Genomic DNA, 12109 nt, shown 5'->3' on the forward strand with positions numbered 1-12109 from the left:
CAGACATTAGCAAAGCTTTTGATGCCATCCCTCACCACAACCTCACAAACAAAATACTCAACACAAACATGCACAATAACACAAAAAAGATGGTTGGCAAACTACTTAGCAGGCAGATGTGCACACGTAACATTTGCCGGTCAGTCTTCTAACATCAGAAACTTCACAAACGGCATCTCCTAAGGATCTGTTTTGTCCCCTACACTCTTTAACCTATTCATGCACGACATACCCACACCCCACACACCACAGATACACATAGCTTCCTATGCAGATGATATAACACTTACATGTACACACCAAAACGCATACACAGCTGCACACATCCTCCAGCCTTACGTCGACACACTGCACGAATGGTTCACCACAAACAGGCTCAAAATAGCCCCAGCCAAATCTACAGTGACCCTTCTCACAAACTGGACAGCAGAATACAGTCACATTCCACACCTCACCACAAACAACACTCCTCTACCACACACACACACACACACACACACACACACACACACACACACACACAAAATCCTTGGTGTAACATGCAGTACATCAATGTCTTTTAAACAACACATCACAAACATTAAAATTAAAATAACACCAAGATTCAATGCCCTGAGGTCACTTGCCCACACAACATTTAGACACAACAAAGAAACCACCACCACAGTATACAAACAATATATACGTTCAGTGATAAACTATGCAAGCCCTGCTTGGGCTTCTAACCTCACTAAAACACACTACAACACTCTACAGGCCATGCACAACAAGGCCCCACAAATAATCACAGGCTGCACAGCTACCACACCCACAGACCACCTACATCAAGAAACCAAAGTCCTCTAAGTCAAGGATCACCTAGACATGAGAGGCTCCCAAATTCTCTCTGCAGCCTCCACAAACCCACAACATCCACTACACTACATGGCAACACACCCACGCACACCAAGGAACATCAAAACAACACCCAGCACACAATATTATACACAAATACTGTCATCTCTTCCCCCTCGCCCGCCTCAGACCAGCTTCCAGAAGCATATCCATACTCAGATCACTCGCCGCTCCATTCAGTAACTTAAAGACAACACACAGCTGTATGCATGGCCTCCTGATATCCACCCCTCCGAATCCTATCTCCCCCGTGAGGACAGGGTCCACCTGGCCAAGCTGAGATGTGGGCATCATCCAGCCCTCGTAAGTTACCAAAAGAGGCTGGATGACTCCGTTGCTGATGCATGTCCAGGATGCAACACAGCACCCCATACTATTAAGCACATTATGGAAGACTGCATTGCACACAATCACCTATGCCAACAACACAACATACACTCCTTGAGAGCTCTGTGGGAAAGCCCGGTCTCTGCCATGACCTTCCTTAGGGACTCGGGGCTGTTCGGCCAGACTGCCTAGGGAACAACTACTATTACTGCTACATCTGTAACAACATAACATCCATAACATAATATCAAGAACATAACATAACACCAATAACAGAACATCAATAACATTATAACACAACATCAATAACATAGCAACAACAACAATACCTTAGCTACAAGAGAACGGTCTCAAGTAAGCTGTAAAATAAGTCATTAAGGAATAGGAGTTACGTAGCCTCTCCTTTGCCGCCTACAATACGGCTGTGTCTGTACATCAACAAGTCTTGGATCATCACACTAAGCTTTCAGGTCCTTTTTAGAGGCCTCGCAACCCCTCTTCCTTGGCGACTTATTTCCCGCATTACACCTTAACTTTCTACGTTACTCGTGTTATTTTAACCCTTTCAGTTCAATGACGTATTTAATATGTTATTCTTGTTAACTAATAATAAGCACATAATAAGCAAAGGCAGGCTTTCTCACTGGAGGGTTTGCATTTAGTCCCGTACCCTCGTTGGTTAAGGGAGCTTCCTAACACATGTTTCGAAGCGATTTATTTTGCTTATTACACCGTGGCGCCCTGCTCCGTGTTGCATTAATCCTCCTAACATCGCCATACTCTGCATAAATAACATATAAAACTGTATTAGCCATGCCCATCCAAAAATAAACCGCTAAGGAAAAGGTGTTAGCTTCTTTAATCGCCGAGAATACGAGCACTAGGTTTGTATTCTTGTCGGGTAAGGAAGCTCCCTAACACCTCTTCCTTAGCAATTTATTTTTGGATATGGCTGGGTTGTACGTTATTTATATAGAGTATGGCGATATTGGAAGCGTTTATGTTACAAAAAAGTGACAGTGAGGAATAATAATAGGATGTCAATTTTGGCAAAATCAATATCTTTAAAATTTCTAGTCATCAAATGGTAGATTTTTATCCGGATAACACAAATATATGTTTGATTTTTGTCTCACAGATAATTTACCTACTTCGGCATTGTGTTGAAATTTTGCAAAAAAAAAAAAAAAAAAAAAATTTTACACATTACGAAAATACTGATCATGGCATTTGGGTGGGTATATTGTCCAGGAAGGAGGATAAACTATATTTAATGCTATACATTTTTATTGCTGCTGAGACAGAGCAAGAGTTGATTTGTTTTGTATAGAGGTCTTTAATGACCTCTGCACTTCTGCCAGTGTCATAGCTGTTCAGCTTTCCACAAAGATGTCTCAGGTAAAGACAAGGCTACAAGCTTGGACTCATCTGAGACACCTGGTAGGGTCAGGGAGAGACCCTCCTGTGGCAGAGTTACCAACTGTCAGAGATCTCCGTTATGGACTGTATCTCACGGAGACGAGACCAATATAGCAGGAATAAAAACACTGACCAACTTGTCACTAACCTTATGACAACTTTGCTTGCAGATTAAAGGTTGAATTAGTTGCGATGACCCAATTAGAGTACATGGTAAGACCCAGAAAAAACACTATCAATCAATACTGAGGCGACTTCACTTTCGGACCTTACTGACTGGACTTCAGGAGTCTCAGAACCCCCCCCCCCCCGACAACATTACAGGTCAAGGAATTTGTGGAGAAACCCATGGCTGTTCCTGACTGGCCTTCACACACCCAGTCGGTGGAGAGATGTGTGAAGATGACAACTGAAGCTGCCGCCCATGTTTATAGTCAGGGCAGAAGAGATCACTATAGCGGTGATCCGGTGGTCAGCCGAGAACTCATGGGCAAAAAGTAACGCAAGAAAGGCATGATGACTTTGGTTAATTTTGTAAAATTGTGTTGAATGTATACAAATCGGTAATTTCTTGATGCTTTAAATGAAAAGGTTCAGAATTATAGTGTTATTATTTATATCGCCAATTGTAAGTAATACTGACACATTTCAGCACAAAACTGAAGTAGGTAAGGCTTGCTTAATCTACATTTTGTAGACTGATTTGAATTTCCAACACAAAAATGCAACATTTTATCACTACTAGTTCTGGGAAATTGAAATTATGCAAATTATAATGCTACCCCTCACGAAAGATCCACTGTTGTTATACTCAGTCTCTTGACTCATATCATCCATCAGTCAACTGACCAACATGGAGAAACCAATGCAGTAGCCCTTGATATTTCTAAAGCTTTTGACAGAGTGTGGGACCGTTTCTTGATATCCAAACTCACGTGCTATGGCCTATCATCTTTTGTTCCTCTGATTTCCTCATATCTCAGCGACAGAAAGATAAGAGCAAAAGTAGATGAAATAAATTACAATTTCCACTCGATTAATGCCTGCGTGCCACAAGGATCAATCCTGGCTCCAACTCTACCGGTATTCCTAATTCATGTTAATGATCTCTTATCTGTCACCCATAATCCCATTCATTCATATGCAGATGACTTAATCCTCCACAGTTCATTTTCATTTAAAAACCCATTCACAAAGTTTAATTACTCTAATTCATAACTCAGTAAAGCAATCTTCATAAATCAAGACTTCTCTAAAATCACTTAATGGGGACAACACAGCATTGTCTCACTTAAACTAGGAAAACCAAATATATACAGTTTACTAATACAGCTATTGCCTGATTCCTACAGGCTACTACCTTCAATGCTACTAATATTCCTATCACTAAAAGTATTGAAATTCTCGGTGTTTCATTTAACAGTGCCCTCAGCTGGACCTCTCATGTTAGATCACTTGCTAAAACCTCTTTAAAGAAACTTGGATTATTATACAGGGTCCATAATTTCCTCACTGACAAACAGTTGACTATAGTTTATAAGAGTGATGTGCGCTCTCAGCTTGAACTCTGCTCACCCTTGTGGAATGGATGTGGAGAGGTTGCACAAAAAACAACTGGACAAAATTCAGAACATGGCTATTAGAATTATTAACAACCCTACAATTACAAATGAACTACCTCCCCAACAAGTAAGAAGGAATGGTGCCTCACTTGCATTATTTTACAGATACTTTTGACAAATTCAGACGAAGTTGCATCCATTGCGTCACCTCTCCATGCCTTCTCCCATGCACCATAGGCATCTAGTAGCGCTCATGAATGGACTTTTACACTGCCATATTGCAAAACTACTCCCTATCAAAATTCATTTATTCTCCGATTTCCACCTCTTTGGAACTCGCTTCCCCATGTGGTTTCCCCACGAATTTCAGCCTGCGACTGTTCATGTCCAAATGTTACAGATTTTTTATGAACGGAGGACACCAGTAATAAGGTGTATGTTTTATTTCTTTTATTCATTTGGTTTTCGTTCCTCTGTTCTGTTAATGTAAAAAAAACAAAAATACACATCATCATCATCATCATCATCATCATCATCATCATCATCTAATCCTGTGTTGCCCCATGAGGAGCGTACGAGCCCGGGGTTAGGCAAGCTGGTCCTGACATTTGAGATGAGAGTGGCCAGCTTCACTCATCCCTGAGTGGCAATACTTGAGCAATAAACCCTAACCACCCCTTGGATATGGAAACACACACTAGTATTATAAACGACCCAAATTGCTTACGAAAAATGTTAGGGAGCTTCTTTAACCGCTAACAATACGAGTCTTCATCTTCATCAGCCCCTTCACAACCACACACCCCTTCTAGAGCTACGTAATAGCAGGTGAAGGTAGCGGGAGTCAAAACAGCAGGAATTTAAAAAGCCAGTACATGATGGGAGTGTACTGGGTTACGTCGACACAGCTTGCGTCACTAACATACAAGAGGATATTGAGGTGTAATGTACAGAATAAATCGCTAAGGAAGGGGTGTTACGTATCTCCCAAGTCACTCAGAATATGACCTTCGTTTTCATTACTGTATATATCATGCTATTTTTGTTTGATGCCACGGCTTAAAGTTTGAGTGCCGAGGAGAAGAAGAAAAAAAAAAGAAAAAAGAAGGAGGAGGAGGAGCGGAAAAAGGTAGAGGAGGATAAGGAGGAGGAGGAGAAGGAGAAGAAGAAGGAAGAGGAGGAGGAAAAGGAAGAGGAGCAGAAGAAGAAGAAGAAGAAGAAGAAGAAATAACCTTCTGAAAACAATGTTTGTTGCCCTACGCCAACGTTCCTGCCTGCCAGTGTTAATGTCTGGACTGGCATTTAGGTTATTATGGCTTTGTGTCAGAGGGGAAGGGTGAGGGTGAGTGGGGATTACCGAGGAAGGGAGAGAGTGAGACAGATTTAGGAAGGTAGCGCGAGTGAGGGAGAGTGCAAATAGTTCCTTCACCTGGACGTGTTCCAGATTTACGTCCTCTTGCAGCCTAATGCACGTAGCTCAGTGACAAACAGGCAGTGCTATGGATCTACATCTTTTCCCTATTCGTGACTAGCATCATACTCCAGTGTTCATGTTTGTTACAAGTCAGCATTGAGGGTGGAAAGATAGCAGTTTTAGTCCAAGATGGACTAAATGGAGAACAGTCACTCGCCTTTCTATTAAACACTCCTAATACGCTATATGGCTTTAATGCTGTCTGTTCACGCCCACAACGCAACCACTGTCTTCATTAACAACTTGACCCTATCTGACCTAGTGTTTGACTCATATATTCTTCTCTCTCTCTCTCTCTCTCGCTTCCTTCAGAAACATTAAACTCCACGGAAATGCCCCGCCTCATTTACCGTGTAATATAGGATATGGACGTGTGTTACTGAACAACATTTTTTGGTAACCGGTGGCCGATGAACCCGTGTTTTTTTTTTTTAAACTCATTCTTTAAATTAACGCATTTTAGGCACATTGATTTAAAAATTGTTGCGCTGTAATGCACTGTTTCGGCTATTTTGAGTTGACAAACAGATAAACAATTGGAATTTTAGTATATAGATAGATAGATAGATAGATGGCACGACCATGCCATGGTCGTGTTGTGTTCATCATCACCTTGCGCCTATCTGACCTAATGCTTGACTCGTATTTTTCTCCCACATTTTCTCTTACTCATACTGATTCTAACTCTCTATCTCTCTTTTCAGCTCTAACTCTTTCTCTCTTTCTCTCTTTACAGGTGCACAACGCCACTGCTATGTTCATCGTCAACTTAACGCTGTCAGACCTGATGCTGGGAGTGTTCAACCTGCCCCTAGCCGCCTCGCTGTTCGTGCACCGCGCCTGGGTACACACGGGCTTCCTGTGCATGCTGTTCCCCTTCCTTCGCTACGGACTGGTGGCCGTGTCCGTCTTTACCGTCCTGGCCATCACCATCAACAGATACGTCATGATCGCACACCCCAAACTCTATCACAGGTGGGCAAAGAGAGTGGCTGGCACAGCACGCCTCATAACACCTCATTATTAGCGATTTATTTTGTATAAAACTCCTTAACTTTCTTTTGAAGATGAGTATGTGGCACAGGACACCCCGTAGCACCTCTTCCTCACCGATTTATGTGGTATATTACACGTTAACATTTTTTTGCATTTATATCACTTTATTATCGACATAATTTGCATTAATAACACATAAGATTAAACTGAGATGTGGTCCACTGAAGAAATCGCAAATGAACAGGCGTTTCGATGTCCCTAAAGCTACTGAGAATACATACCTTCAAGCCGTCTTCTGTATTGCATCAGCGAGGGGGGGCATTACATTTTGGGCCCTATTTCTATTCTGGGATATACTTCCTTGGCGATTTGTTTTTACTTTTATAACTTTTTATCCCGCTGGACGTTGCTGATACATGCCTCAGAAAAGTAAAGTGTTGTGTGCGTAAGTCGCTAAGAAGCAGGTTTTACGAGATATTGAAAGCCACTTAAAATATAGCCATCAAAGTTGTGTTCTGTGACACGTTAGTAAGGGTAATCCTGCTTCTCCCTCACAGGCAGGATGGCGGAGGGGTGAATGAATGGCAGGAAATAATTAAAAAGTGTTTATGTCAGCGTAACAGCATACATTATTGCTGCCATATACAAAGGGAAAAGGTAGAATTAATACACCAATACACAAACTACGGGAACATGGAGATAGACAGATAGATAAAGGTAGATAAAGAGATAGATACTGTAAATAAATAGTTTATATATAATCACCAGCATTACAGCATGGAGCAATTTATTATGACCAGTCTCATGAAGCAGTCTCTCTCTCTCTCTCTCTCTCTCTCTCAACGGGTACAGAGGCGGTGTCAGGTCAACATTTTCCACAAACTGTAACGCAACACTGGCTTGAATGTGATATCAAGGGTCGGTGGAGAGAGAGAGAGAGAGAGAGAGAGAGAGAGAGAGAGGCCTGTTATATGGTAATTCACACCATCACCATGCACTTGCCGCTGATACTGCTGCAAACCCGTGCTGTATGCTCACCAAAATTGGTGTGATCTCCTCTGATGGACCGGAGCCATTCTCAGGACTTTTATGTAAATCGTGGTTGCAAGAATTTTGATCAGACTCGATTATGAGATAGGAATAAATCTTCTCTTTTACTTGTCAAATCACCCCAAGCCTATTTACATGGGATCTTTAGCTGAGGTTTACCCGTCAGGTTAGAACAAACGTCAGCTGAAGAGTCACACTATCATGAACTAGAAATACTATACAAAAAATCCACAATGGCATAAGAAAAAGATGTATTTCCCAACGTGTCAAACCATCATTACCAACACCACTGCCACTGCTGACAACACCCTTACCTATGCCATTATTACCACCACTACTGACAACACCCTTATCGTTAGTGCTATGCCATTATTACCACCACTACTGACAACAACCTTACCGTTAGTGCTATGCCATTATTACCACCACTACTGACAACACCCTTACCGTTAGTGCTATGCCATTATTACCACCACTACTGACAATACCCTTACCGTTAGTGCTATGCCATTATTACCACCACTACTGACAACACCCTTACCGTTAGTGCTATGCCATTATTACTGACAACACCATTACCGTTTCAGGTTGTACACGCGGACGTTATTGGCACTGATGGTGGTATCGACGTGGGTTGGAGCCTTTGGAGCGCTGATGCCCACCGTCTTGAAGATATGGGGGACTTTTGGCTTGGACCCCACCATTGGCTCGTGCACCATCCTGCCGGATACTGCTGGACGCTCACCGAAAGAATTCCTCTTTGTGTTTGCGTTCGTGCTTCCATGCGTGGCCATCTGTGTCTGCTACGCCAGGATTTTCTGCATCGCGCACTGTGCCGACAAACGAAGCCATTCCCATGGACTGAGCATCATCACCGCCAATAGCAAACCAACTGGCTGCAGAAAGCCGGAGGAAGGGGAAAAGCTGGGTATGGAAGATGAGGGGGATAAGGACTTACAGGAGGAGGGTGAGGCAGGGGTGCAAACACCGAGCGAGCCTCTGCAGGTAGAAACGCTGGTAAAGCTCTCCTGCAGCTCAAACTCCGTCAGGGTGGAGATCCTGGAAATCGGTGCCACCCTCACCTACCCAGTCAACAGTTACGGGGATGGCAAAGGTCGGTCACCTTCCCCAGGGGTGAGCGCAAATCTGCTCAGGCCTGAGGTCAATGGGCTGTCTGGCCATGCTTTGGGAGAGGGGGCGGTGGTGGCCTCCCCCATCAGAATATATCCACCAGATGCCCCAGACTCACTCACTTCAGATGGGGCTGATGGGGCGGGGCAGCGGCAGTCAAACAAATCAGCAGAGGGAGCGTTACCACAGTTGCGTGGGACATTTCGCAGGGCTCGGAAGGGATCACTGCTGACTCGGCAGACTGCATTAAGCCCGAAGGACCGGCGATTGCTGAAGATGATTCTGGTGATCTTCCTGTCTTTTGTGGCGTGTTACCTGCCCATCACGCTGGTGAAGACGTTCAGCAAGGATGACGACCCTGTGTTGAACATCCTGGGGTTACTATTAGTCTACCTTACCACTTGCATCAACCCCTTTATCTATGTGGTCATGTCCTCGGAGTACCGCCAGGCCTACCTTGGTCTCCTTGCCTGCTGCATTGGCCCTGATGCTGTCAATTGCTCCCTGACTAAGATTTCCTGAAGGCGTCCCTAGGCCACTCCCTGTGCCATCCCAGCCCTCAGCAACCCCACCACCACACCTGCTAAAGCCCTGCATCCCACACCTGTACCAGTCTTTCATCTCGCACCTGCACCAGCTTCGCATCCCACACCTGCACCAGCTTTGCATCCCACACCTGCACCAGCCTTGCATCCCACACTTGCACCAGCCTTGCATCCCACACCTGCACCAGCCTTGCATCCCACACCTGCACCAGCCTTGCATCCCACACTTGCACCAGCCTTGCATCCCACACTTGCACCAGCCTTGCATCCCACACCCGCACCAGCCTTGCATCTCGCACCTGCACCGGCCCTGCATCCCACACCTGCACCAGCCTTGCATCCCACACCTGCACCAGCCTTGCATCCCACACCCGCACCAGCCCTGCATCCCACACCTGCCCTTAGAAGTTTCCATCAACATCTTCCCAAGACGCACCAGCTTCCTTCGCCTGGCACCTTCAGCTCCTGCAGGTGTGGCCAGTAGATGAGGCAGGTCTGTCTGCTGGCGGGTGGCACTGGGTCCAGATTCACAAACAAACTTACGATCAGTCCGTGTAGCAACCTGGATTTGTCTGTGCACGAAGGACAAAGATAGGCGGCCAGAATCACGCCTTCTCTATCCTTTTTCCTGCAAAATCAGCTTCCAGTTACAAGAGGGAATTAATTGTCAGTTTGTGAGTGAATCTGGCCCTGTTACTGCCAGGTCTCACTTGAGGCAATAGGGTGGTATTCCATAAGTGGCTTTGGAGATTAGTAATATCTCTTTCTTTGCGATTTATTTTGAACATTGCATTGCAGTATCCTCTTGTATGTCACTGATACAAATTTTCTCGATATTAAAAGAAAGACATTGAATAGAATGTTAAGGTGTTCTTTACAAAATAAATCTCTGTGAAAGGGGTGCAACGTTGTCCCCTGTGCCACTTAAAATACGGACCACATTTTCTTTTGACTTTCTAGCACCTCATCCCGTTTTTCTTTTCTTTTTTTCTTTTTTTTTTTTTTTACTTATGGTGTGTTTATATTCTCGTCTGTTATATGCAAACTGTATTTTTATTTAGATATTAAAAATAATTCATTAGAGAATATAAGGATGAAATACTGTATGTTAAAGTAAATCTTTAAGAAGAGGTGCTAAAAAAGATCTTAATTATGTTGAAATAACTATAGCCCCTGGACACGCCGTGCTTCCTTCACAACAAAGATAAAAGTGTTGATGTTTTTGGAATTACTTTTGTGCCTCTGGGGATGGAATTGTGTACTGTTTATTACTCATATATATATATATATATATATATATATATATATATATATATATATATATATATATATATATATATATATATATATATATATATATTCTCTGGATTTTCATACCCGTATGTAACATTGAATGACTTTGACTCGATGTTTTTCTTTGGTAAGAACAGGTGAGTTTTGCCAGGAAAACAAGTAATTTGGGACAGTTTACAGCAAACAGAAAGAAATTGTTATTTCACTAGATACTGTTGCGAAATTGAGTGAAACAACGATATACTACATACGGTAACAAAACAGAAACTTGTTAAAGTACATACAGAAAAATGGAAACGGTTATTTAACTATGTAGGTAAACTGCTGAGTAGGGTGATTCTACAGCATTATGAAAAAGAAATGGTTATATAACCGTAAGCGAAGAGGACAGAAACAGTGACTAAACAAAGAAAATATACTCTAACAGATGCACCCCATAACGGACCAGGAACTGACCCTAGACCTCTCTGTGGCACCACCAAAGAACTTTATACATAAGAAAACACAAGGATAACTATTTTTGTGACTTTCTTGGAGACGGTTTCCACAGAGTTACTGGGTGTTGCTGTAATGGCGTGTTTCCACACGTTTCAAACAATTTCTATCTTCCTGTGGGTCCTACAGACAATATGTAGAAACTGTAATTCACACACACACACACACACACACACACACACACACACACATAGGGTGTCTTAGGACTTGATGTACTAGCGATATGACACTACAATTCCTGGTGGACTTTTGGAAGAAGATGGTGTCCCTCATAATTCACCCATACTAATTGTAGCTCTGTAGCGACGGAGAGCTGGACCCATGTTGATATCCTCAAAATCAGCATAAGAATTACCTCTTGAAGTTAGTACATCGTATCATGGACACCTTACATATAAAAAGACGGTATATACAGTTCCAGGTTATAGAAGTAGCGTGTGACTTTCTACGTCATGTGAATTATATCACATATTGTATGGTATAAACACTACATTAACCAGCTCATCTGCCGTCGTGCACAGATTATGCGTACTTTCTCCTGTCTTTAAAATTCTGCCATTCATCGCAGAAAGAAAAACACTTATACTAGTCATACTGTAATCCCTTCAGTTCATTGACGTATTATCCAATCTTGTTGTTGCTACTGCCGGACGATTTTGTTCAATTTTGGATGACCCATTAACTGTAAAGGAGTTGATGAAGGCTCTATCTAACCACTTCACTTCGAAAAGCCTCTCCTGAGGTGAATATAATCGTCTAGAAACTGTGAGAATAAAAAAATGATACGTCATCAGGCTGAAGGGATCAACAAATTTTTCTAGGATGTGATGATATTAAAAAATAAACTGTTATTTTCCTTCTTTCTAAGGGTGGGTGTAAAGTTTCAGGGAGTGATATTTGGGAATAATGGAATAAAAATCTTG

General features: G+C 42.8%; 1 protein-coding gene across 1 annotated transcript in view; it reads left to right on the top strand.

The window, feature by feature from the left end:
* The window catches only part of LOC145408777 (G-protein coupled receptor moody-like), a 151886-nt gene extending 142511 nt beyond the window's left edge, over nucleotides 1–9375 (top strand). Inside the window, exons 2-3 of the mRNA XM_080279427.1 lie at nucleotides 6413–6651; nucleotides 8310–9375. Of these exons, the coding sequence (XP_080135553.1) occupies nucleotides 6413–6651; nucleotides 8310–9375 (1305 nt within the window). The remainder of the gene's footprint in view (nucleotides 1–6412; nucleotides 6652–8309) is intronic.
* Nucleotides 9376–12109: the final 2734 nt, after the last annotated feature.

This window comes from Coenobita brevimanus, chromosome 78, assembly GCF_032717465.1.
Source record: "Coenobita brevimanus isolate Jiangsu-jjx chromosome 78, ASM3271746v2, whole genome shotgun sequence".
Classification (NCBI taxonomy): Eukaryota; Metazoa; Arthropoda; class Malacostraca; order Decapoda; family Coenobitidae; genus Coenobita; species Coenobita brevimanus.